General features: G+C 42.9%; 1 protein-coding gene and 1 long non-coding RNA gene across 2 annotated transcripts in view; one reads left to right on the top strand and one right to left on the bottom strand.

Moving 5' to 3' along the window:
- Nucleotides 1–985: 985 nt before the first annotated feature.
- Nucleotides 986–27,610, bottom strand: Erich6 (glutamate rich 6). Its single transcript, XM_085835878.1, has 14 exons — nucleotides 26,953–27,610; nucleotides 26,377–26,434; nucleotides 20,734–20,828; nucleotides 19,866–19,931; nucleotides 19,487–19,542; nucleotides 19,279–19,395; nucleotides 16,626–16,736; nucleotides 15,021–15,178; nucleotides 14,381–14,454; nucleotides 12,465–12,601; nucleotides 8,898–8,983; nucleotides 5,914–6,069; nucleotides 3,436–3,658; nucleotides 986–1,271 (listed from the first exon to the last, which is right to left on the bottom strand). The coding sequence occupies exons 1-14, from the start codon at nucleotides 27,473–27,475 to the stop codon at nucleotides 1,008–1,010; spliced, it is 2,124 nt and encodes a 707-aa protein (XP_085692004.1). The 5' UTR covers nucleotides 27,476–27,610; the 3' UTR covers nucleotides 986–1,007.
- Nucleotides 26,988–27,610, top strand: part of LOC147005633 (uncharacterized) — a 46,374-nt gene continuing 45,751 nt past the window's right edge. Inside the window, exon 1 of the long non-coding RNA XR_015046741.1 lies at nucleotides 26,988–27,108. This is a non-coding gene — a long non-coding RNA (uncharacterized LOC147005633). The remainder of the gene's footprint in view (nucleotides 27,109–27,610) is intronic.

The following is a 27,610-nucleotide window of genomic DNA, read 5'->3' as shown; positions in this document are numbered from 1 at the left end:
GTCTGAGGGGAAAAGTGTCCCGACAATTGAGAGCCAAGGAATACCACAAAGTCACACTGCTTAACAAACTTCACACAAGTGATTTATTGGGAGGAAAGAACCCAGGAAGGTGGCTGCCTGTGTATGGTGAGAAGCAGCAGAGAACTGAGCAGAGGACAGGGTTTATACAGGATTTCTGGGGGGCTGGACCTTTCCAGAGTGGGGATTGTTGAGGTTTTGTCTTTTGCTGTTATTATAATGCTAAGTGTTGGGCCCCCCAAAATCTGGAGTTTGCACATATCTTCTGGGAACCTACCCTTAGTTAATTCTGATTGGTAAATAGAAATGCCAGCAGCCAATAGCTGGGGGGTGGGGGGGGGGGAGGGAGAGGCAGGTTTTTAGGTTTCCAGGGCTAGAGACCTCAAGAAAGGGAAACAAGGAGAGCCGCTGTGCCTTAGAAGAGTGTGCAGGAGAGGTGAGAGCCACCAGGGAAGAACTTCATGCAGGAGGGAGAACCAGAGCCGCCATGTAAAAGGGCTAAGATAACACGGTCCAGAGGGCTGCTTAATTGAGTTAAGAGCAGCCAAGAAGGAACATAGGAATAAGCGGTAACTCGGAGATATCGAGGTAGATTCTAACAGCATGGAGGTTAGGCAACAGGTCTTATGCTGCTTAAGGCATATGAAAATACAAGGGTGTGTGTGTGTGTGTGTGTGTGTGTGTGTGTGTGTGTGTGTGTCTTTCATTTGGGAACATAACATAAACTATTGAGGTGAGCAGTAACCCTGCCCTGGGATTTATTAAGAATTCAAACTACAGGGACTGGTGGGATTTCAAGTCCAGAGCTTAGGCTTTTTACTCTGTATGGTGTGGGCTGCGTCTAGCCATTAGGGAAGTTAGATGTTCTGTGGGTAGAACATGGAAATGCTCACAGAAGGGGCATGGCCACTAGTGTACCTCAAGGGGCTTATATCATGTCCCTTAAAAGACGAAACAAAGCAAAACAACAAAGGCCCTATGACACTTCCTTACTCCTCTTCTTTTATTAGATCTATAATTGTTTCCATTGTCTTTTGCTGTATGCCAGAATTATGGCAGAGGGCAAGTAGTTTTAGAGAGAGTGAGGAAAGGTAGGGAGGTTGCTTTAACTTTTCCCAAGCCTGACTTATGGGGAAATTCATGCATCCTTCCAGCTTATTGAACAGGCGCCGGATCTTTATTAAGTTGGCCAACAGCAGAAGGTCGTCTCCACTCAGGAACCACAGGGCTGGAACCTCCTCTGGATCGTGGAGCTTGTTAGCACAAAGAGAGAGAGAGAGAGAGGGAGAGAGAGAGAGAGAGAGAGAGAGAGAGAGAGAGAGAGAGAGAGAGAGAGAGAGAGAGGTGAGTGTCCATGAGGAGCAGAAGTGGGCTGGTAGGCGGGGCCTGAGCACTGATCGGGGGTGGGGCAGTGGGACAATTTCACTGCTAATGAGGAAAGAGATTGTCATGCCACGGAGACTTGAGAGAGCAAATGGACTTTAGACACTTTCAAAGCCTATAATTTATTCACAAAATGTAACTAGTGTCTCCTGAATCTACCTTAAATAGTCTCTTCCCTAGAAAGTGTCTAGTGGGGCAGAGGTGACGAGGGATGCTCCGAAGGCCCAGGGGAAAAGTGCGGAGAGGGACATCTTCATAGAGAAGATAGCATGGGACCAGCTAACACTCCTTTTATGTGTCTTGACCTCCAGGACTCCATTGCTAATCGCCTCATTTGCCCTGTCTACTTCCTCTGCATTTCCTTTTGCAGCTGCTCCTCGCCTGCAGCTTCAGGGCCACCGAGGAGGGCACTTGTCCTCAGTGGGGCAGGCTAAAGAGCAGCAGAGGCAGCGCCTTCACAGGCAGGTAGGGATGCAGGGGCACCAAGAGCACTGACTTCTCACCCCACCCTCCAGAGAAAGAGCAACTGTGAAAACAGTGGGGAAAATAAAAAACGTTAGCATTGGGGTCTTCTTTTTTGTATCAAAATGCCTTTTCCTTGTTAAAATTCATTTCTAATAGACAAGAAGAGAAGCAATGGGGGGGAGGGGGTTGTGAAGGTGCCCAGGAGGACATTTTTGTGTTTCAGAGAATGTACTCAAAAGGAAGCTATACATTACTGCATGAGCTGGCATTAGCTGATCACACTGTACGTTTCTAACCAAGAAAGAAATTTACTAAGAGCCGAACCCAGGTAGACAGCCAGATTGACTGACAGGGCCTAGAATCATGCTGTATCTACTTCCAGTTGGTGTCTCCCTTTGTTTGCTGCTCCTAAGATATCCTGCCTGTGCTGAATATTGAGATCAGGTTTCCATATGAAATGCATGAATGCATATGTATTACAAATTCCCAAGATGAAGGCACTTGGAAAGTTTGGAGCAATCTCCTCCTTTAAAAGCAGATGAAGTGAAGCTCTTCAGAGTTTAAGAGGTGTGCCCCAAGTCATTTTGCATGTGGAAGCACACCAGCTTCTGTGACTATCTCTCTGCATCTGTATGGCAGCTTTGTTGGCTCAGTGCATAGTCAGTGCTAGGTACCATGTTTAGTATTTTACATTTCCATAGACTCCACACAGCAACTTAGAGAGAGGAATCATTACTTTATAGATAGCTAAATAAAGTTCACTCACATCGCCAAGGGGCAGAGGTGAGATTTTAATTTACAGACTGTAATTTGATGTCTGTGTTCTACAATGCTACATCATGGCCCTCATGGAAAGTGCACTCTGACCAAACACTAGGATAAAGAAAGGAGAGCAAGCCTGTTCTTCCCTTCCAGAGGTCATTGTCAGCGGGAGAGGCAGCCTAGATCAGCCAGTGTAGGGCAGGGCCAAGTCTAGGGGAAGCTCAGAATAGGGTAGGTGATGACTGGATGAAGACCTAGGCAATCAATCTAGCAGTGTCTCCAAAGAGTCAGAGCTTGTGTTTCTAAGCTCTTCCTTAGGTTAGAACCCAGGTTTCCTGGCTCAGCTTATAGGGCTTTCTGCCATAACAGGGAGGAAACAGGAACCTCGCAACATCAATCCTAAAACAGGACTGCGGAGGCTGCCAAACGCAGCCACACAATGAACATGCAAAGATGCTCTGTGGACTTAAATCTGAACTGAAAGGAATTTTAAGATAGAAGAAAATGTAAGGTTGCTTCAGTTTCATAGGAAACTTTCATTGTGAATTCCCAAAATTATCAGTAGATAGATTATACATAAGTATATTTTATCAGTGATAACATTAACAAAACTATTTTACTCTTAAAATCTAAATGATTTAAACTTTTTTTTTTTCAGACAGGGTTTCTCTGTGTAGCCCTGGCTGTCACTTTGTAGACCAGGCTGGCCTCGAACTCAGAAATCTGCCTGCCTCTGCCTCCCAAGTGCTGGGATTAAAGGCGTGAGCCACCACTGCCCAGCTTAAACCACTTTTTAAATGCACATACCATTACTTTGGTTCCAAGGCTGATTGTTGCCTGTTGGCCCATAGCTAGAAAATTAATGGAGACCTTGTCTTGTTCTAGGATGCGAATTCCAATGTAATGGTTCAAAGCCAGAAAGACAGGTTTAAATGAGACAAAGGAAGGCATGGTACTTGACCAGTTCCAAGTTCGTATCCTGTTGCCGGCTTGATCTGAGTACTGGCCTCCCAAGATGTTGATGTATACCCTGGAAGGCAACCAGAATGATCATTAATAGACCTAGGTGTCGTGGCTCACTCCTGCCATCACAGCGTTCAGCCTGATGTGAGGGGGAGGAATGGCAGAGTGGGACTTTGGTTCAAAAACAGAAACAAAAAAGCCTCCCCAATGAAAGCAGCATAATTCAAGGCTGAATTGGCTCTGTCACATCCTAACCAAGGTAGATGAATGGCGGAATCCTTAGATAACTTCAGAGGCGACACTAATCACGTTACCTTATTTGAAATACTAGGTTTAAATTGAACTATACTGAACTAAAGTAGGTCCCAAAATGGCTGGGAGGTAAAGGGAAGTCCTAGAGGTTTCAAATGGGAAGAGAAAGGATGCAGAGGGGAAGTGCTTCCTGACAGAGGAGGGATCAATCGTTAGATTTCCATCAGGCCAAAATGTAGGGCAGCGGATGTAAATTTCGAAGATGCCAAATCAGTCCTTGTTTCAGAGCGCTGACACAGTTACAAATTAAGCACCCCTCCTTTTATGCTGTTTTTGGATGTGTGTGTGAGAGGGTGCTGGTGATTGAAGCCAGGGCCTTGGTTCAGTGCATGAGCTGGGGTGCACAAGTGTCCACCGAGGAGGAGGCTTTGGAGGCTGGGTGTGGAAAGCAGGGGCTCGGGGCACTTTTGAGTTCACTGCAATGGAGAAAAATTCTAGAGCAGAGCAAAGATGTGACTTGAATCAACTGGGCCTCTCCAATCATATGGCGTTGCCAGGGCCATATCTGCTACAGTACACACAGTCATGCTTGTGCAAGGTTCTGTGGCACTAACTGCCATGCTATTCTACTGGGAAATCCCATTCTCATCCTACCTTACCTCAGCAGAGGTAACCATCCCTACCACGAGGAGAGTTCTGTATTCTCAGAAGGGTGGCTTACTTTGGCAATTCATTTCCTTTTTAACTCTGGGAAATGCTCATGAAAGCCCCCATGAGTAAGATAGCGAATACCTTGTTTCTCTAGCACTGACTGACTACTGCTGATACTAACCCGATAGCAAGAGAAATGCAATACCCAGAAGGTATCTTACTGGACTCAGAGATCACCCATGGGGACGACCTCACTGTCTTTCAAGTAACAATAATCTGTTCTTTGTTCTTGGAGTTTATATCGTAGATGTAGCTGTGTAAGAGTCAGGCTGTGCCTTCAAGGAGCTTCAGTGCACAGAGAACACAGCTGTGCTGCACAGAGGCAGAGAGAAGGGGCTTTGAGAATGCCAGGACCAGTCAGAGTACTCAAGAGTTCAGCTCATGTGGTTTAAGATCCCTAAAATCAACTGGTCTCTACAGCTTGTTGAGTTAATATAGGTGACAATTACAACCCTCCACTCAATGTAACACAGACTTACCACTGAATCCTGAAGGATAAATAGAAAGTGACCATTACACACTGTGTTAATGGATTGATTACTACTATGGGAAATAGAGACCTAACTGTGTCCCAGTTTGGTGAGCAATGGCAAGGTTCAAGCTTGTCCAGTTACTGACAGAGTTTTATGAGTGAGATTGTAGCTGCACATGATTTGAAAAGCCAACCATGGTGGCTTATACCTGCAATCTAGCACTTCAGAAGATGAAGGTCACAAATGTGAGGCTGGCCTGCCCTTACAGTCTAACTACAGTCTAACTAGGGCTATAGAGTAAGAGTGTGCCCTTAAAAAAAGTATATACCTTTCCGAAAGGCTTACGTCGTATCTGAAGTTGGAACCCAGATTTTTCTTTCCGATTAAAGGACGTAATATGAAGTCATAGAGTGTATATAGGATCTTTCTATGGAGACTTGGCTCCTTCTCTATTATTATTATTATGTGTGTATTCATGAAGTGTGTATGGTGGGGGTTGCCTGTAAGCCACAACATGTGGGTGGGGGTCCTGGGATGACTTTGTCTACGCAGTTCTCTCCTCCCACTTTCATCTGTGCATTCCAGGGGCAGAACTGGTGTTGCCAGATGTGCATGGAAAATGCCTTTCCAGGCTTTCTGGATCCAGGGATTTTGTTTGTGTATCATTGTCTGACACAGTGACAGGAAGACCTCTACTTAGGAATGTACCTCAAGAGGAAGCAACATGGTATAGTGTGGCTCTGAGTTATATTATTATCTAAAGATCATTAACTTAAATAAACCTCTCAAAAGCCTTTCCTACTGTTGAAGAAAAAAAAATACAATTAAAAACAGTGAAAAAATCATCAAAAATACTAAAATAGCAGCAAGGACCTGAGACACGTACCAGACATTTCCATTGGGGTGATAGCAGGAGCTTCTGCCAGAGGAGTCAAACAGTGCCAGGATGGTAGGGTTGGTGGGCGTGTCTTCTTGGATTATACAAATAAAACCATCTGTCTTGTTGGGCACTCGGATAATGGCTAGGTTTCCAGACGGATAGCTGAGATCAGATAAGGTCCTCCGAGTAAGCTGTGATCCTGCACTATTTGTGGGATAAACCTAACTTGTGAGGATCTCTCTGAAATTATGAAGCATAATCTCGAAGACCTTTCAGAGAAAGGGTCCCTGTTACTTTAATACAAAAGGGTGTATGCCTTTATATGAATCGGAATGAATTTATGAAATGCAAAACTTCCCAGCAAAGTTGTAAGAAATAGAATTTAGAAACATGGAAGAGGTTTGTGCATCATGATAAAATTAAATTCATCCCATGAATGTAAGGTTGCTTCAACATCTGAAAAATCAACTAATATACCACATTAACAGAATAAAAAGCAAAAGAAAGCATGATCATCTCAATAGGTATTCATGTGTGTGTGTGTGGTGTGTGTGTGGTGTGTGTGTGTGTGTGTGTGTGTGGTGTCTGTGTGTGTGTGGTGTGTGTGTGTGTGTGTGTGTGTGGTGTCTGTGTGTGGTGTCTGTGTGTGTGTGTGTTTAAAGGTTAGAGGATAACTTGAAGGACTGAATTCTCTCTCTAACATGCGGATCCTAAGGACTGAATTTAGGTCATCGGGGTACTTGGGGGAAAGTACCCTGCTGGCCCCTTCTAGTCAATTATATATGAAAGTTCTAACCATGGAAAGCTTAGGAAAGGAAAACATCTGATTGGAAGGGAAGGTAAAAACCATATTTGAAATCTGTGTATACAGAAGTGCTTAGGACCACAGAATGAAATGTTAGAACCAATGAATGAGTTCAGGCAGACTGTAACTGTAGGCTGCAAGACCAACATACCAAATCAACTGGCTTGCTTTGTATGGCAGGGAACAATTTGAGAATGACGTTAAGAGAATCATGCCATCCACACTAGCATCAAAACCAAAGGACACTGAACATCTCGGTGTTAATCAGATCCGTACACACAGACTGTTCACAGGTAAAGTTAAACCAAGACTGAGTTTGAATCCTTTTGAAATCAGCCACAGCCTCTATGAGAGTTAGGAGCCACTAGTAGTAAATAGCTAGTAGTAAAAGCTGGGCAAATTATTTAACGAAAGCAGAACTCCCATTCTTTCTCATGAGGTGGGTACAGCCTTATCACTTGAGACCAAGGGCCTCATTTTTCTGGCTTATTGTTGGTTTGAGTAACATTTGGGACATTGACTTAAAATGACTCTATAACACAGGAGGCACTCAGTGAAAAGGGTTGCTTTTTTTCTTTTTTCTTTTTTTTAATTGTGTTTGTTTTTACCTCTTTTTCTAGAGATACTGGACGGCTTTTATGCCCCAACTCCATGGCCTGGCTGTCTGAGTGTCCTATGATGAAGTGGTTACTGACTTTTTGTTCATGGGCGTTAGGGGTCAAAATATATCAGAGCTGGAAAATGTCTGAATTTCTTACCTAGAATGTCTCCTCCTAAATATTTAATTCAAGGAAGTAAGTTGTAATTCTGTAACAGGGAAGGCAGAGAGCTGTCTCGAATGCTGGAACAGGCTCACAGCACTGTGTGGTACAAAAAGTTCTGGATCCCAAGGTCTACTGCCTTTTAAATACTTTTAACGTTACATAAAAAACAGTTGTAAAATTAAATATATGCTTGAGTCGATTTTAAAAAACTGTACAGTTAAACTTGTAGACTGGGAAGGCAGAGCAAGGGAAGGTGTATTCCAAAATGTTACCAGCTTCCATCTGGGTGATGGACTTCTGAGAGTATGTTTTCTGAATTTCCCTCCTCGTTCCCTGGTTTCCTTCCTTCCTTCCTTCCTTCCTTCCTTCCTTCCTTCCTTCCTTCCTTCCTTCCTTCCTTCCTTCCTTCCATCTTTTCCTTCCTTCCTTCCTTCCTTCCTTCCTTCCTTCCTTCCTTCCTTCCTTCCTTCCTTCCATCTTTTCCTTCCTTACCTCTTTTCCTTCCATCCTTCCTTTTCTTCCTTCTTTCCTTCTCTTCCTGTTTCCTTCCTTCATTCTCTTCATTTCTTCTTTTCTTTCCTTTTTTCCTTCCTTTCCTCTTTTCCTTTCCTTTCCTTTTTCCTTTTTCCTTTTTCCTCTTTCCTCTTTCTTTCCTCTTTCCTCTTTTTTTCCTCTTTTTTTCCTCTTTCCTCTTTCCTCTCTTTCCTCTCTTTCTTCTTTCCTCTCTTTCCTCTCTTTCCTCTCTTTCTCTCCTCTCTCTCCTCTCTCTCCTCTCTCCCCCATCTCCTCTCTCCCCTCTCTCCCCCCTCTCTCCCCCCTCTCCCCCCTCTCTCGCCCCTCTCTCTCCCCCTCTCCCCCCTCCCCCCTCTCCCTCCCCCCTCTCTCTCCCCCCTCTCTCTCCCCCCCTCTCTCTCCCCCCCTCTCTCTCCCCCCTCTCTCCCCCCTTCCCCTTTCCCCCTTCCCCCTCCCTCCCCTCCCCTCCCTCCCCTCCCCTCCCTCCCCTCTCCTCCCTCCCCTCCCTTCCCCTCCCCCCTCCCCTCTCCCCCCTCCCCCTCCCCTCCCCCTCCCTCCTCCCCCCTCCCCCTCCCCTTCCCCTCCCCTCCCCTCCCCTCCCCTTCCCCTCCCCTCCCCTCCCCTCCCCTCCCCTCCCCTCCCCTCTCTAACAGGATTGACACTAAGGCCCCTCTATGTGAAGCGTTCTACCAAAGGCCTCCTCCTTAGCTTACTTTTTTCCCTCTAAATTTTGGGATAGGCTCCCTCTCAGTTGGCCAGGCAAGCCATGGACTTGCTATCTTTTTGCTTCAGCCTCCCCCACCTCAGCTCTCAAGTAGCTGAGGCTACAAGCCTATGCCCTCAGGCCCTGCCTGGTTTTCTTTTTGTGAAGTAAAACCAATACAATGACGTATGAAAAGAAAGGATACAAGATTTGTGTCGTCCCATCAGGAAAGGAAGTGAGAAACTTGCTTCCATGCTTGTAGTTCTTCTCCAGGAGCTCATTCCCCATGACCTGCACGCACAACAGAGCAACAGTAACTGCCAGCTGCTGGGCTAACGCGCCAAGCACAGTGATACAAGCCCTTTCTTTTCTTAATGTGGTTGGCTTTGCTTCAGCATGGGACGGTCAGCTGTGACCATTTACAGATCGTTCTTGATCGTGCAGTATAACGTAATAAACCCTTTGGTCATCACTCATCTATTTACAATTTTTATTTTTTGTGTCATATATATTACCAATGAAAAAAGCGAGAAAAAGCCAGTCACATCACAACGATCACATTCCTATCCTGACTGTAAAGGTTTTATTCACCTGTGGGAGTGCTTAGCTGAACAATGAAACAGTAAATATTATTTCATAAACCTGACCTATTCATTTATTCATTTGTTCTTTTGTCTGTTTGTTTCTTGTTTTTCTGAGCTGGGGATTGAATCTCGGGCCCTGCACACAGTAGGCAAGCACTTTCCATGGAACCACATCCCCGGCAGTAAGCCTGCTTGTAGAATAATAATAATAATAAATTCAGGCTAACATACAGCACCTGGTGTCTGTTCAGGGTTGTTCGGTTCATTTGAGCACATGACTGTAGTGGGTATGACACAGTGAAGAAAGACAGACAGGGCACGACTTTTTGACTCCAAGTTCAACCACTTCTATGTGGGAATTCAGTGTGGAGGTGAATTTGTATCTGATAATATTTTAAGATAAACAGAAGATTTGGTTTAATTCTTTGCACTCCTGACCTTCATTTGGACATCTGAAATGGACACAAGATTTCCTAGGGTGAAATGAACTAAGTTTTTGGATAAAACATTGTCATTTACTTTGCAAACCTACTGTCCCATCTGGAGATGATGCCCCATCCCTTCACTTTTGAAGCTATCAAGTAAGGAATATTTCCAGATAAGCACTACAGTGCACTATTTCGGCAGTGGGTAATCTGTGTAACAAACACTCAAGCCATCGCCACACAAGCCAACCAATGGATAAAGGAGATCCTAATAGCCCTGTCCTGGTGTGCTCACCCAAGCGTGCCCAGACCATCATGCCTAACTCAGTGTGCCCACCCCAGTTTGTGAATTCCGCTATCAACACTCTGCCAGGATGCGGCTGAGAGTATGATTTTATGGTAATTTTTTGTGCCTTTTCTTTTTTTATACATTCATCATTTAGCTTCTCCCATTTTTAATGTTCCATACCTGGGCTCATTTGTTGTATATTGTAGTGTCTTCTTTCTGTCAAAGAAAGATGCCCTCCTCCTCTCAGTAAGTAGCTACAGTACAGTGATTTGTGGTTTTCTATTTTCTGTCAATACTCATCGTGGGTGAGGGACCCTGGATGTCCCCGAGTTAAGGAGAGACTTCCTTCCTGTAGGACACTGTTCTGCTTTATGGCTTGTTGTCACATTGCATGCCACAGGCAGATGCTGGTCAGCTACTGTTTGCCCCTCTCCCCAAAGCTCAGCACGCTCACAGTTCGTCTTTTTGCCAGCATGGTTACCACGGAATGCATCTTCAATTCTCAGAGACTAAGGTGGTGGAGCAAGCTTTCATATGTTTTTGGGTATCAGCATTTTCTCTCGTGAAAAGTTTCTGTTTACGTTTTGAGAAAGGGATCACTTTTCTGTAAGATTGGCTTTGTTGTTCGTTTTCTGAGAAAGGGTCTCATTATGTAGTCCTGGCTAACCTGGACCATGTAGACAAGGCTGATCTTGAACTCAGGCAATCTGTTTACCTCTGCCTCCAGATACTAGGATTAAAGGCATGCACTAACTACCACGCCTAGAAAAATGAACTTTCTTATGTTGATTTATAAAAATTCTTCATAAATGTAGGATATAAGATATATAAAGATATATCATATGTAATTTAAATGATTCTTCAGTTTTGGCTTGTTTTAAAATTTTACAATTAATCAGATCCTTAGCAAATACTGGTTTTAGGTCTAAATCCATTCTATGATGTTAAAAAAAAAATACCCCGGCAGCACAAATTGGACTGAGTGGGGAGGGATTGAGGATGAGGGATGAGAACTGGATCCAGGAGGAGTTAGGGAGAGGAGCCCGAGGTATGATCAAAACACACTGCATGCATGTATGAGATCCCCCAATAGTACACATTTTAAAAATGAAGTCTTTCTAGTTTTCTGTATTGTATTTATGTACTTGATCTCCTTAAAATTTGTTAATACATATGGTATGATGGTACGAGGTAGTCATTTCAATTATATTAATAAAACATATAGCTGTCTAGTCAAGGTTGGTCCAGAACTGCACATTAAAGACACTTTCTTCCCTCACTACTGTGAAGCTGCACAGCTGCCATCAATCAGGGCCACATGCTTGCCCAAGTCTGAGTATAGACTGTTCTGTGTCTCTGCCTCTTCCTCCCCCACTTTAATCCCTCCTCTGGCTTAATCACCATATTCTGTGGAGGTCTGCATCTCCTTTTGGCTTTCTTCCAGAGTGTCTTAAAAATGATAGGTTCTTTATATGTCTACGTAAAATTGAAAGGCAACTTATGAAGACTTCCCTCAATATACATAAAATACACTCTTCTCGGAACCTTGTGGAGATTGCATTGGCTCATTTAAGGGGAGCACGTTCCCTTTAAAGTTCTTTAACTCCAGAAGCATAGCGGTCCAATGCAAACATAAAACACTTCAAATGCTGACACTGTTCTGAGGAAGTAGTTAGAACTTTGGTGATTCTTTTTCTTCTTTTTAATTTTCTAAGAGTTTGAGATGGTCTTTAGTGTGGAGCTGTCAAATTCTATGGTCAAAAGGCTTTAACTAAGAATATTAGCAAGATGTAAAGTGTAGAAGCAGTTGCAGTCTCGAGTACTTTTTGAAAAAATAGAAAAACCAATTCTGTTTGAAAGATAGCTATGAGATCCCCCAATAGCACACATTTTAAAAATGAAGTCATCATGATGATGAACCATCAGTGAGGTTCTATGAGAACATCTATATGTTTTAATCAAAACTGATTTTTAAATAAAAAGATCACAAACAAAAAACCTGTAGGAGAGACCCAGATATAGCTGTCTCTTGTGAGACTGTGCCGGGGCCTAGCAAACACAGAAGTGGATGCTCACAGTCAGCTATTGGATGGATCACACGGCCCCCAATGGAGGAGCTAGAGAAATTACCCAAGGAGCTAAAGGGAACTGCAACCCTATAGGTGGAACAACAACATGAACTAACCAGTACCCCGGAGCTCTTGTCTCTAGCTGCATATGTATCAAAAGATGACCTAGTCGGCCATCACTGCAAAGAGAGGCCCATTGGACTTGCAAACTTTATATGCCCCAGTACAGGGGAATCCCAGGGCCAAAAAGGGGGAGTGGGTGGGTAGGGGATGGGGGGGTGGGTATGGGGGACTTTTGGGATAGCATTGAAAATGTAAATGAGGAAAATACCTAATAAAAAAAATAAATAAGTAAATTAAAAAAAAAACAAAAAACAAAACCCAAAAAACCTGTAGGAGAATTACCTTGCCACATGTTTTCCAGGAATCATAGCAAGTGATGGAGACGTTGGTGATCTGAAGATCAACTGTCTCTTCAGGGGGCACAATCTGTGGCATGTCTACAGAGAGCTGGTAAGAGATCGTCTTCAAATGCTTGGGATCTGGCGAGAGAAGAACAGCCGGAAGGTATATTTGTGCTTTGAATTATTTAAAAAAAATCTTTATCATAAGATAAAAATTCAAACCTTTGTTGCAAATCCATCGATTTATCAATCTTTTGTTTTAAAGGAAGAAAAATAAGGACCTTTATTAAATTAAAATTAGAGAGGAGTTTCTTTGATCATAAATGATTGAAATTTTCTATTAAATAAAAAAGTAACAGCCGGGCGTGGTGGCGCACGCCTTTCATGCCAGCACTTGGGAGGCAGAGGCAGGTGGATTTCTGAGTTCGAGGCCAGCCTGGTCTACAGAGTGAGTTCCAGGACAGCCAGGGCTACACAGAGAAACCCTGTCTTAAAAAACCAACCCCCCCCAAAAAAAAACCCCAAAATTAAAAAAAAAATAAAAAAAGAAAAAAAGAAAGATTCCTCTAAGAGATTTTTCATTATGTGGAATTCTTAGGCCCTTGTTTCCTTCCTCCCTCTCTCCTTCCCTCCCTTCCTCCCTGCCTCTTTCTATCCTTCCTTCCCCCATCTCTCTCTGCCCCTCCCTCTTTTTTCTTTTTTTTCTCTTCTTCTCTTCTCTTCTCTTCTCTTCTCTTCTCTTCTCTTCTCTTCTCTTCTCTTCTCTTCTCTTCTCTTCTCTTCCTCTCCCTCTTCTTTTCTCTTCTCTTCTCTTCTCTTCTCTTCTCTTCTCTTCTCTTCTCTTCTCTTCTCTTCTCTTCTCTTCTCTTCCTCTCCCTCTCTCCCCCTCTCCCTCTCCTCCCTCTTCTTCCTCTCCCTCACCTTCCTTCTCTCTCTCCTTCCTTCCTTCCTTCCTTCCTTCCTTCCTTCCTTCCTTCCTTCCTTCCTTCCTTCCTTCCTTTCTTCCTTTTTGGTTTTTCGAGACAGGGTTTCTCTGTATAGCCCCGGATGTCCTGGAACTCACTTTGTAGACCAGGCTGGCCTTGAACTCAGAGATCCACCTGCCTCTGCCTCCCAAGTGCTGGGATTAAAGGTGTGCTCCACCACTGCCTGGCTCCTTTTTTTTTTTTTTTTTTCATAGTCAGGGGCTCAACTATATAGCCCCAACTGGCTTAGAACTCTATGTGGACCAAGCTGGTCTCAAGAACCCAGAGACCTGTCTGGCTGGAATTGAGATGTGTGTGCTGCCATCACTGTGGATTTTAGTTTCTGTACAAAACAGTGGATGTCAAGCAACCCCCTATAAGATTACACGATTACTTACAAAACTACAAACGGAACTGACTGCCTTAAGTATCTTTTCCACAGCTGAAGAAATTTGACACTGACTGGAAAATGAGGTTATTTCTTCCAAATTAGATGAGGAGGCCATCAACTGTATAAAGCTAGGATTTCTGATGCTAAATTCAATTCTTCAAATGCCCCAGTTCTGACCTCTACTGACCAGCCCTGGTGCCCGAGTACAGGAAGGAAGTATTCAGGTGTCTTTCGATAGATTTTCCACAAACACGTTTGGGAACAGAGCTCAAGGGATGCTCTCTAACACAAGAGACACACACTTGGTAGCACCCGGCCACTGTCTGGGGACATCCTGAGGTGCTGCTATTTACTTCAGCCAAAAAACGATGGGACAGAGACCGAGACCTCTAAAAGCCAGAGGGCCTGAACCTCACATCCCTTGACCCGTTTTATCAGATACAAGCTTCATGATCCTTACAAATGGACATTTTCAGCATTATTTTAAAACATGCCAGTATGATGCCACGGCCAGCATGTGAGCTTTCTGATGATAGAGGGCATCCGTGACAAAAGTCTTACCATCATCAGTTGTTGTGGGGCTCTGATCATGTGATATTATCGCAAAATGTCTGGCCATCTGACGCTCTTGTTTTCTACAGAATCAAAACAACCGAGCATAAATCGGAGTGATGGTTGAAAGTGGAAACAGTGCCCTACACATCTCACCTGCTCATCCTTTGCTGTTTTAACCTTTTATCACTCATGGATCAATTTTATGTAGTCAGAGCCTGCAAGTGTTCCTATGGGTAAATTTCTCCAGCCTAGGAATTCTGAATTGCCCTGATAATTTATGTTTGACAATCTCTACTTTAAGTCAGTGAGCTCATTAGGTTTTGTCTCCAATATCATCATTATTGGTATTACTATTATTATTTAGTATCTCTCTCTCTCTCTCTCTCTCTGTTGCAAGGGACTTAATTTGGGGCCTTGTATACACAAGGGAGGTATTCTACTACTAAGCTGTATCCCTGGCTTTTATGGGAACTTTTGAATCTCACAACATCGACCAGGAATTATAATGAGCTTGCTTTAGCTCATTTCTACTTCCTTATAAGGATCGTATTCTCATAATTCTATATTTTGAGAAACCAAGGTTCATCTTATGAGGTACTCTTCGGTCAGTGTATCCTGTCTGGCTCAGCACCAGGGCCTGCATTACTTCTGCAGAGCCTTCTCCTTTGCCTTGAGCCTGTCGATGTCACTGCCATGCGCTGCATGAGGTGAGATGCTGATTAACTCCAGCGCAGGGGTTTTGATGGTTAGCAATTCCTCGTTGATATAATCAAGAAGATTTTGAAACTGAAGACAGCAGCACCTCTGAAAAACAAAGAAGCTCTGATCCTGTCATGGATAGTAGATAAAGAGGTCACAGAGGGTGAACCCCCCCAAACCACAATGAGGTGTGGGTAACAAGAGGCTATAGCTCTTCTTTCCTCTATTAGCTTTGGTGAGGTGATGTTCACACTCTATGCAATCCACATGCCTCCTAGCCTCATTTCAGCTGTTTCTTTCAGAACTTCAGAGTACCCATCACCAGTCAGTTCAGATGAAATCTGTACCCACAAACAGTGGTCCCCACCCTCCTCAGAACTGCCACAAATCAGATATCTGCTTCTTTCTTTGTTTTTGAGACAGCAGCTCATTTATCCAAGTCTACTCTCTGTGTAGCCAAGGATGACCTTGAACTTGTGAGTTTTTTGCTCTCCACCTCCCAAGCACTGGAAATACAGCATATGCTACCATGCAAGGAACCAGCCGGCCTCCATCTTAGGCTTAAAAACCATCTTCTAGTAAAGACAAACTAGGTTCATTTCTGTTTATGGTTAAACCTGTGTCTGTGCCCTACCTTAACTACACATGTACTGCTTGCTCCAGGCATGGCAATCATGTCTTTGTATCAAAAAGTTCATTTTCAGACACAACAAAATTGAAATAATCCCCTGCATCCCATTAGATCTTTTGGGAACCTTTCCTCCTACTAGGTTGTCTAGCCCTGATATGATGATATATATATATATATATATATATATATATATATATATATATATATGCCTAGTCTTATTGTAACTTGTTATACCATGTTTAGTTGATATCCCTGGGAGGCCTGCCCTTTTCTGAAGTGAAATGGAGGAGGAGTGGATCTAGGGTAGAGGAGAAGTTGGGGGTGAAGGACTGGGATGAGAAGGGGGAGGGAAAACTGCAGTCAGGATATAATATATAAAAGAAGAATAAATAATTTAAAAAATCCATGCTTAACAAACACTTAGGAATTATGTTGACTGTGGAAGTGTTTTTTCCTGAAAAAGTTGTCAAAGTGTTTAAAGAAGTGGAAGTCAGGGGCCTGGAGAGATGGCTCAGTGGTTAAGTGCTCTTCCAGAGGTCCTGAGTTCAATTCCCAGCAACCACATAGTGGCTCACAACCATCTGTAATGAGATCTGATGTGCTCTTCTGGTGTGTCTGAAGATAGTGACAGTGTACTCATATATATATATATATATATATATATATATATATATATATATATTTAAAAAGAAGTGGTAGCACCAGGCTAAACATACTGTTAGTTCCTACAGAGCGTTGTCAACATGTTATTATCAGTCTTTTAAATTATAGCTTCCTAGTAGATGTGATTGGCATTTTCTTGACAACTAACACCTAACCCTTAAGAATGATAATGTAAGAGAAAGAAGCAGGAGAAAATGCTACATATGTTTAAAAATAACACACATTCCTCAGTCAAAATCTTGTTTAGAACTAACTTACATATGATTTTGGTTTGGTTTGAATGTTGTCAGAGGAAGTGTCCATCTTAAAAAACAATGACTGTAGATCACTTCCACAAAATTCACACGTGGGTTCCAGCTCTTGTTCATCCTTCAGAGAAAGAGAGAGAAAGTGAAGATGTGTCCTAAGGCCCAGTAAGCTTAGGAGTAAGAGGAGCGGGGTTGTGGGCAGTGAACAGTCAGCAGGACCACAAAGGCAATGGGGGATGTGCCAATTTGTTTGAACAATCATCACAGAAATACTTGATGGAGACCTTTTAAGGGTCTGAGATTTTGTAGCTGAAGGGACCAAGCTGGCAAGATCTGCCATGTTACATTTCCACTCCAGTGTTAGAAGGGACTAAGGAGCCCTGCCGTGCATTTCCACGGCTGCTCTCTGGCAAAGTCAAGTGCTTCGGCGCTATGGAAATGGGGGCGCTATAGAAAGGATGACCTCAGAGTCCTCTGGAATGGGCAGAGGTAGAGACTATGTAACCTGCAAATGCTAGTAAGAAAAAGCCTTGGCATTACTGTATACCTGGTTGCTACTTTCTATGTCTCTGTGATAGAATTCCTGTCAGAACTGACTTTAATGAAGAAGCATTTCTTCTGGCTTGTGACTTAGAGGAGACAGTCTATCACGGCAGTGAAGGTGTGGCAGTGGTAGTACCTTGTGGCTTTGGTAACAGGAATGTGAAGTGGCTGGTTACATTGCCTTAGCAGTCAGGAAGCAGAGCACGAGGGCCTGAATGGGACAGTCTATGTGACCCATAAGACCCACTCCTAGGGACCCATGTCCTCCAGCAAGACTCCACCTCCTAAAGATTCCACAGCCTTCTGAAACAGCATCATTAGCTAGGGACCACGAGGGAAAACAAGCAAAACAGAAGTCAGGATGGGTCAGGTAACTGTGAGAGATTACTACACTAAGGCCATGTTGGTATTTGTTACAGCTATGATTTCAGAGGGTTCTGGGCAGGTGAGTAGCTGAGCCTTAGAAAAATACCTTAGGAAAAGATCCAGATGTGCCTTTCAGGGTATGAACAGCGCTAGCACATCTATATTTTCCATGAAAATTATCCTACAAGACAGGGTATCCAGTTCTAAAGGTGACCAAGTTAGCTAGTGTAGATAGGAACTGGCCACTCAAGCAAAGAACCTCTATAGAATGTCAAAACCGTCCCACAATAAGCTTAATGCCAGCCAACCAGAGTGCTTAGTGGGCAAAGCCTTGCAGTACAGAGATGATAAAAAATGAAATGGTAATGATGATGACGTGATGACCACTTCTATACAAGAGACTTGGTAGTACAGTTTTTGGCTCATGAGTCTTTTTGTTCCTGTACCTGACAATGAAGCCAAATGGCAGGTCTTTGAAAGACCATGAGTGCCACTGGACTCTTCATGTGAAGAGAGTATAAAGAGGAGTGCAAGATAGGTCAGCTGCTAACATTCCTGAACTCAACAAATGTTAATGCTACTGGCAATGTTTGCTTCTAGAGCCAGAGGAGCCAGGCTTGTCCAGGTTAGGACATATCTCTGGAAAAGAGTCCACAAGGAGTTTCTTATGGCCAAGCCCATCTGTGGGAGTCAGAGGAAGGGTATAACCCACTAGTTCAAGAGAAGTCTCTGGATATCAGCCCTTCTGGCTTAGAGGAAGGGTATTCTGGTCAGGTAAAAAATTCCAGAGTCTGCGGAGTGACTATCAGGTTTCCAAACTGGGATAAACAGCTTATCAAATGGTTGTTGGTGCTATGTTATGTGGTTCTGTTGTGCATAACAGCAATGAGCTGACATCAGTGCATTGCCAGAGTCTACTCATATGTGCTGTGATACTGGGGCAAAACTCTTTACTTACTCTTCCTATGCACAAAGCATCCCCTGCACACCTCGGAAGACATCATCAAGGGGATTTGGATCCAGGAGTGTGCACTCTCTTCACATGGTCACATGCTGTCCCAGATTGGGCAACGGCTGTGCTTCCAGTCATGTCTTTACCACTCTGGCCCATGGAATTACTAAGGAAACCTTTATCTAGCTTATCAAATACTGGCATTAACTGGTTCCTTAATATCAGTAAATATGGCAAAGGTCCACCTGTATTTGTAGACTTTGTGACTACTACTGTTGGTTGAACTGTGTCTTCCCAGAAGAGACATTGGACATTTAATCTCTGGTACCTGGAAATGTGACTGTACTTGGTCTTAAGAAGGTCACCAAGTTAGAATGGGGTTATTGGGATAGGTTTAATCTAGTATTATTGGTGGTGTCAGTAGAGAAGGACCTTTGGATATAGGGACCCAACAGGAAGCCAGTGAATACTGAGGCAGACACTTGCAGGATACAAATGCCAGCCGAGAATGGCTACACTGTCCACCAGTCTGTAAAGCCAGGAAAATGAAGAGAGTCTCCCTACAGTGGTGACCCTGTTGAAAGCCAGATCCAGACTCGTAGCCTCCTCAACCAAAGGGTAGAGGCTCTTTTGTTTTATGGTACTCGGATGGGAGGAGTTAGAAAGCCACCCCATGTGCTGTTCTAAGTAAAGGAACCCTTTGCATTGATTCTTTTAAAGTATATTCACATCTACTGTACAAATCACTGTGTGGCCCCATATGGCCCTTTACAGAAATAGTAAAGCATATGAACTGAAGTACCTTAAAGCTCACATCCATATATGAGTACTCTTTCCTAAAGGACAGAATGGCCGGTGGCCCAACGCTGGGTAACGTCCTTAGAGAAGTTTCAAACAAATTTACAAAGTCTTCATTAAACTAAATAAGAAGAGAGAGAGAAAACAATTAAAGATTGAATAAGTCACTCTACAAGAACAATGCCTTAGTTATTATGACAAATAGTTCTTACCTCCATCTCACATAAAATGCTTAGCTTGGGCTCTTCAGGATTAATTACCCAATTTTCTGAAGAGAAAGGATGGATTCAAATGAAAAATGGCAAACCATTTTGCAGTGTGTTCTGTTTTCCTCTATTTTAGAGATTCCCTCCAATCCTAACCTACTAGGATGTCACACTTAAGCAGGAATAGGTATGTATGTACACACATATGTGCACACACATGCACATCCACGTGCACGTTCATACACATGCACCCTCCTCCCCCACCCAAGCCTTTCGCTTGCACTGCTTGACAGGGTACATTCTCAGCACTGTACAAGTCAGGTGTGTTCCATACTGACAGCTTGTCTTTTCCAGCAAAAGATGATGAAAACAAGCAACTGTTTACCTCTTAACATAGAAGCTGGAGTTTGTGGTGGCGGTGCTTCCGTTATCTCAATAGATGGTATTCTTTCTAACAACAACAACAACAACAACAACAACAACAACAACAAAACAACATATGAATGTATTCATCATCAATCTTGAAAAAGGAGAAACAAAGTTGAGTGTGAAAAAAATCATAGAGAAATAAGTGCCAGTGTTTGTCACTCTGCATAGATTCCTAGGTTTAATCTATGCAGAGTGACAATTCCTATTCTATTCCTAGGTTTAAAACAGCTAGAGTTGGAATGACAGATGAATTCAGACACAAAGAAGATGGCTGCCGACATATAACAGCCCTCTCTGTCCCAGAGCAACCAGGGACAATGAGAGTCATTAGAGACAGGATTAGAAGGTGACCTGTCAGGGGGAATGTCTGTTATCTGAAGAAAACATTAAACCTATTTTAAGGCATTGTGTCAACAGAAGTGGTAGTTCAAGCATAACAATTAATGCACAAAGATTATCATTAAGGCCTTCTCTGAGCTTAATAAAAACAACTAACCTTTGAGCATCCCATGACCCTATAATGGACTACCAAGCAGTCATTTCAGAGAAACAGCCACTCCTGATGTGAAAAGCTGACCATGCTGTCTTAGTCCACTTATTAGGATGCTGGAACAACATGCTGGGAAGTGCCAGGAGGTTTGGTGTCACACGAGGGCTTGTTTCTTGGCTAACAGATGCTGTTGAGGTTAACAAAGTTGCCCGGTATCTCAATGTTTATGTGCACTGCCCAGATTCAGCAGCAGCTCTAATGACCTTCCATAGCAGCTGAACTTCCAGTTTGCAAGCCAACCTCCCAATAAAACCTAAACAATCAAAGGACTCACTTATCTGCTTTTTAGCAGAAATTCGTTGAAGCCAACTTTCATCTTCTGTTTGTACTGACATCTGAACTCTTTGATACAAACTTGGGTACATGTCTCTGAAATTTAAATCAAAATGTTAGAGTGTAATTATATGATTGTTAGCAAGTCTACTCTACATAGTATATTTTTAGTTGAATAACATATGCCCATCGAAAGTTCTGATGTTTTCTTTTAAAATATTTTCTTCCATTCCTATATTTTCAGTAAAGTTAAATATGATATGTTTGATCAAATAAGTTCTTTGGAAAGTCTTCCTGAAAGTCCTCAGAGTAGAGGTCCATGAGGGACAATGAGGAGAACTGGCCTTTTGGGTCAGAGTTTTATTAGGAATTATGTAATGCTATAGACAGACAGGAATGATGGGAGTCCTAAAGAGATTCAGGAGCATGAGGTTAAGTGGTATACAAAGTGTTCATTTTCTTTACTTTAGAATGATATAGGGCTGGGCTTTCTGGCCAGGCAGCCTTGCCACAATGGTGAGCTCCAGGTTCAGTGAAAGACCATCTCGGATAAGAAGACAAGGTGGAGAGCAATAAACGGCAGTACTTCTCACCTCTACACACAGGCATGACTATTATACCAGCACAGAAACGTGCACACAGACACACTGCACACACATACGTGAGCACACATGAGAAATAATGGAATCCTCCGTTTGCTTTGTTTTTCAAGACAGGGTTTCTCTGTGTAGCCTGGCTATCCTGGAACTTGCTCTGCAGACCAGGCTGGCCTTGAGCTTGGCTGCCTATATTTCCTGAATGCTAAGAAATTATATGGACTTTTTAAAAAGCACTGAGGTTATGGCAAACACATTGTAATGAAGAGACCTCCATTCCTTCTCTGAGTAGTTTAATCAGCTATTTGATTAATGCAGGGAAGTAAGAATTCGTAACCCTACTGTTAACAAGTAAATGTCGTTTTCCAAGATCCCTTATTTCTTGGCATTTTAATTAAAGAATTGTATTTTCTAAAATGATCAAACAACATTATTTCAATCCTTCAATTTAGCATTGTTACTTTCCCACCAGAGTTCAACTGCATCTTCCCCTGCCATTTTGACACTTAGTTTCCTGGCACATTGCATCAGTGAAGTGCTTTTGTTTTTCAGTTCTGAAGCAACTGGGTCCTGGAATAGGCAAAGAGCTCCTCTGCAGAGGCCACTTATGCAAGTCTCTGAGGGAGTCTTGTTTATCCAACCTTCCTGAGAGACAAGCTGTGGGTACTACCAGTAAAGCAACAGGAGAGGGAAATCTCAAGACATTTGCTGTGTATTCTCTCCCATCCCCACCCACAATGCAAGAGCTAACAAAAATGAACACATTACTCATGCAAGTGTCCTTGACTTCCTTAGTCTTCCACCAAAGTTTTTGCATGGAATTTTTAGGTGAAAGATAAATGAGGATGGGCAAAGAATTCACTTTGTGGCGAGCATACTAGGTGGGAATGAATATTGTTTTACCCGCGATATTTTGATTACCTTCACAAAAGCTAACCAAGACCATAGTATTTCCTTTTCACTGGCAAGGAAATAGAGGTCCATGGAGACAAAGGGATGTCTGAAAGAGTCAGAGAGGCTTCTGCCTTGGTCCAAAACTTATTTTGTCACTTTCATCTGTGTCTTGGTTATTGTTTCATTGCTGTGAAGAGACACCACAGCCAAGGCAACTCCTACAAATCATTTAATTGGGGGGCTTGTCTACAGTTTTAATCCATGATCAACATGGTGGGAAGCTGACAGGTATAGTGCTGGAGCAGTAGTTTAGAGCTTTACATCCTGATCCTTAGGCAGAAGAGGGGGGTGAGGGGGAGAATGGAGAGGGGAGAGATTGGGCTTTTGAAACTTTAGAGACCTCCCCTCCCCGTGAGAGACCCCCCCATCCCTCCCGCACTGACTCACTTCCTCAACAAGGCCACACCTTCTAATCCTTCTAATCTTTCTCAAATAGCTCCACTCCCTGATGGCTAAGCATTCAAATACGTTAACCTATGGAGACAGTCTCACTCAAACCACCACAATCTGCCCTTTCAAGTGTCCCATTTCAGTGAGAATAGCAGTAAGGCAAATGAAAATAGAGTTGAACTGATGTCGGCTGCATTTTTAGGACATTAAAACACACACACACACACACACACACAGACACACACACACACACACCCATGATCTCACCAAAGTCAATAAAGAATACTTTGAAATTTGTGTGTGTGTGTTTAGCTTCTAAAATATCTTCTTAGAAAGATTTATGAGACACAAGAGTCTTGTCTGGAAGAGGGAGCTCCCCATGGACGTGTAATAACATAGCTGAAAAACACAGTAACATGGCCACTCAGCATGTAATCCTCTTTCTTTTCCTTGTGATGATTTTAACTGAAACAAACAAGCAAACACCAGACTCTTAAATGCCCAGCCTTAAAAACATGATCTAACTGGTATGTGAGTAATATATAGCTCTTTGAAAGGAGGAAAGTCAGAGCAGAGAATACACAAGCTTAAAACAAGAGGAGGTTTTTCCAAAAGGGAATTTCTGAGAAACTTCTATCTTCATGCAATCAAACATAGACAGAATGGTGGCTACCATCATAGTAAGTCAAGAGATGACCTTGAATCATCCAGCCCCCAAAACTCCCTGCTCTCCCATTATATGAGGCAACAGGCATCAGTTTTCTTTAAATACAATTTGTTATTATTATTATTATTTTTGTATATGATTGATTTGCCTGCATGTATGCATGTGCACCACATGTGGGCCTGGTGCCCCTAGAGACGAATAGAGGGCATCTGGAACTGGATAGAGTGATGGATGCTTGTTAGGGACTATGTGGATGCTAGAAACTGAACTTGAATCCTGTGCAGGAGCAGCAAGTACTTTTAACCACCAACTCCAGTGGTCTTATTTCTAAAGGAAGGGAAAGAACAGCTTGTTGTTATTGTGGTTGTTGAAAAATGGTCATATACCTGGGCAGTTTTCCCCTTGAATGAGAAACAGAGAATATAGTTACTGATTCAACAAACTCAAGGAAAGAAAGAAAGGCAGGAAAGAGGAAAGTTAGGATGGAAGGAAGGAAGGAAGGAAGGGAGAAAGGAAGGAAGAAAGGAAGAAGGGAGAGAGAGTAGATAGACAGGTCCACCACAAAGAACTTTAACCATAAAATATAGCATCCTTCTCTTTACTAATGCTGGGGTCACAGACCAATGAGAATGCTAGCTTTGATATTCTCCCCTCACCTGCCCACCCAGGGTTCCTGTAAGCCGTCCCACCTTAGAGAAGTGAAGTACTCCCTGTAGGAAGGGCTCGTTCTAGCTGCCTGCCAGTCATTCACTTATGAATGCAAGTGGATGACTAAGGACTGTTGTTACTTAAAAATAAGTAATAATAGAAAAGAAAGAGGTCAAGGAAAACGGAATAAAGATGCATTAGCATGGCATATTAATATATTATTGGGCCTTCAAAGACAGTAAAGAACAGTCAGAAAGTATTCTGAACAGCAATTGTAACAGGTTCTCCGAATTACAGCCATGAGTCACAGAATAAAAATGTCTGTACACAGGCTGTATACCAACATCCGAACATCAAAAATCTGGAAGATGCTGAAAATATAAAAGAGAAGAATGATGGAGAATCCTACCCAACAGACATAGTGTGCATTCTGAAGGGAGGAAGAGAGACAATGGGGAGGAAATAAAAACCAGAAGGGTTTGGGAAATAGACTGATCACTGAGACCGGATCCTGGGAAGCAAAGAGGCAATGTTTTCAGAGCTCTGAAGGACAACACTTTAAAACATAGTCTGTGATGCTAGGTTATATTAGTAATATAATATAATAATATAAGTAAAAGCTTAGTGGTAAAATGGAGACATTCCAGGCCTACAAGAGTTTAGAGATCTGAGCACTCATGAGAACTACATGAAAAACATTTTATGGAAAGAATTTCTTCAGCAAACAGAAAGGAGCAGAAGCTGCTAAGTTGGGATCAATGGCCTGCAGCTACTGGCTCGGCCCAGAGAAAGTGAAGGCAATTGCACTCACTGAATGGAAAAATCTTATTTATTTATTTATTTATTTTTAGACAATAGGATTTACTAACATCAGATTTCATGCTCTTGGCCATGGATTTAATATACTGGCTTCTTAGCATGCAACTGAGGCATGTTTATTACTTTTCAATTTTAAAATGCAAACTGTACCCAAAGTACTTAACAAAACAACACACATATTATAAAAGTAATATAATATAAAACTGCCAAATAATATAATTTCCTATGAACATGGAGCAAATATGATTTGCTTCTCTCCCACCCTTTCTCTCTATATGTAATTTGTTGTTAATTAGAAAAAAAATAAATGAGAAGAGATAGAAGAAAGCAGTAGTGGATTTAGTGTTAATATTTTATAAACCGTCACTAATGCTGACAAACCAAAAAGTAGAGGTTTAAATTCTTTACAATTCGGAATCCTAGGAAATTAAAAGTAACATAAATACCAAAAATAAAAAATAATAAAAAGGAAAGGAAGCCCAGATTTAAATCAGATTTTGATAAAGCAAGTGAAAATGTTTTTTAAAGTTATAGTTGAAGGGGTGGAGAGGTGGAGAGGTAGCTTAGCTGGTAATATGCTTGCCTTGCAAACACAAGGCTGTGAGTTCCATCCTCCACCCCCATCCCCATCCCCATCCCCAGAATACATTAAAAAAAAAAAAAAAAGCTGTGCATGGGAGTTAAGCTTTGTAATCCTGGCAATGGGAAGATAAAGACAGATGGATCCCTGAGTCTTGCTAGCCAGCTAGTCCAACATAGTGGCTGGCCTCCAGGTCAACAAAACAGCACCTAAAGAGATATTAGGGCTGGTGAGATGGCTCAGTGAGTAAGAGCACCCGACTGCTCCTCCAAAGGTCCAGAGTTCAAATCCCAGCAACCACATGGTGGCTCACAACCATCCGCAACGAGACCTGGCGCCCTCTTCTGGAGTGTCTGAAGACAGCTACAGTGTGTACTTACATATAATAAATAAATAAATCTTAAAAAAAAAGAGATATTAGCTCCATGTTCATATGAAATTATATTACTTGGCAGTTTTTATATTATATTACTTTTATAATATGTGTGTTGTTTTGTTAAGTACTTTGGGTACAGTTTGCATTTTAAAATTGAAAAGTAATAAACATGCCTCAGTTGCATACTAAGAAGCCAGTATATTAAATCCAAGGCCAAGAGCATGAAATCTGATGTTAGTAAATCCTGTTGTCTTAAAAAAAAAAAAAAAAAAAAAAAAAGATTTTCCATTCAGTGAGTGCAATTGCTTTCACTTTCTCTGGGCCGAGCCAGTAGCTGCAGGCCATTGATCCCAATTTAGCAGCTTCTGCTCCTTTCTGTTTGCTGAGGAAAAGATTTTTCGGGCTGGAGAGATAGCTCAGCAGTTAAGAGCACTGTCTGCTCTTGCGGAGGTTCTGAGTTCAATTCCCCGCAACCACATGGTAGCTCACAACCATCCATAATGAGATCAGATGCCCTCTTCTGGAGTGTCTGAAGACAGCAACAGTGGTTTCACATACATTAAATAACTAACTAAATATTTAAAAAGTACTAATAATTGAAAACATTTTCTTACCTATCTACAGTCACTTCAGACAAGTCTTTCTTAAATGTTTGAAATATTTTGGGATAGCCTGTCAGACGAAACATTAAACAGTTTAGCCACTCCATGCCTCGGGTTCTCCAAGAGAAATTTTGTTCCCAGGGAACATTTGGTGAGGGGCAGAAACAGTGTGGTTGTCACAGGTGTGTGTGTGTATGATTTGTGTATGCTGATAAAAAATATATCCTAGAATGCACAAAGACACCACCACCCTTTCCCCCCCAACAGTTAAGATACACCCACAGTAAAATGTGAACTCTTGACTCCAAGAAGCTCGGTCTAAATGCTCTGCTTCCTTTTAAAGGAAGACAGTAACGCTGTTAAGGTTTTAGACAGAACTGCTTCAGTAAGTAGTTGAGCACCCCACAGGCACTAGTGCCCCAGGAGTGACCTGTTACTTTTACTAACCGATTTCCCTTAGATCCCACACTAGGGGCCATCACGGCAGTCAGCCAAGACTTGCTAGTGTTAAGGGCAGCAGAGGGGGGAGGGGGAAGCACCGGCGCCCTTCAGGCCAGGATCCCGAGGGAGGGAGAAGCCCAACGCTACTTTTGTGGGACGAGCCGCTGCTGGAAGCAGAAGGAGAGCCCTCCCTGTGTGGCAGCTGCTCCTCTTCGCCCCACGAGGGGCTGGACACCTTGCTGAGCAGGGATATAGTGCTCAGGCTGGGGCTGACCACGCTAATTAGGCGGGGACGAAATTCCGGTACGTCTTCGTCAAAGCCTTCACTGGGGCCTATGGCTTTCCAGATGTCTTCTTCGTTCAACGACTCAGGGAACAGGTTTTGGCTTTCCTGCGGCTTGCCCTCCCTATCATCCCACCCTTGCACCCCCTGAGCTCCCTGCTCCTCTTGCTCCCCCTGAGCTCCCTGCTCCTCCTTGTCCTCCTCCTCCTCTTCCTCTTCCTCCACCACCTCCTCCTGTCCCTCCTGCTCCCACTCCTCCCTCTGCTCTCTCTGCATCTTCTGCGCTTTCTCTGCCTCTACCATCTCTTTTCCCTTCGAGGCTTTATCTGGCTTCTTTGACTTTGTGTTCCTCTTTCCAGGCTTCCGCACTCCCTGACGCGGGCGCATGTTTGTGGGCAGTCCCGGAGCGCTCGACCCCGGAGCACAGGCAGCTGTTGAGCGTCTGTATCCCAGGGCAACCTCGGAACCTTTCAGGGTTTAAAGCCTCAGGACCCTGCGCCAAGCTTCTTTCTGCTTTTTTTT

The sequence above is a fragment of the Mus caroli genome, unplaced genomic scaffold (genome assembly GCF_978045245.1).
Source record: "Mus caroli unplaced genomic scaffold, Mus_caroli_1 scaffold_3, whole genome shotgun sequence".
Lineage (NCBI taxonomy): Eukaryota > Metazoa > Chordata > Mammalia > Rodentia > Muridae > Mus > Mus caroli.
Note: the sequence above shows the minus strand (reverse complement) of the source record. Positions and strands in the feature narration are given on the sequence as shown.

Bases quoted from the DNA above. Each gene is read 5' to 3' on its own strand.
- Erich6 (XM_085835878.1), bottom strand. From the start codon at position 27,475: ATGCGCCCGCGTCAGGGAGTGCGGAAGCCTGGAAAGAGGAACACAAAG. The intron at 19,396-19,486 runs GTAAGAACTATT...CTTCTTATTTAG, and splicing joins GCATTTTATGTGAGATGGAG to TTTAATGAAGACTTTGTAAA. The intron at 12,602-14,380 runs GTAAGACTTTTG...TTCTCTCGCCAG, and splicing joins CCCCACAACAACTGATGATG to ATCCCAAGCATTTGAAGACG.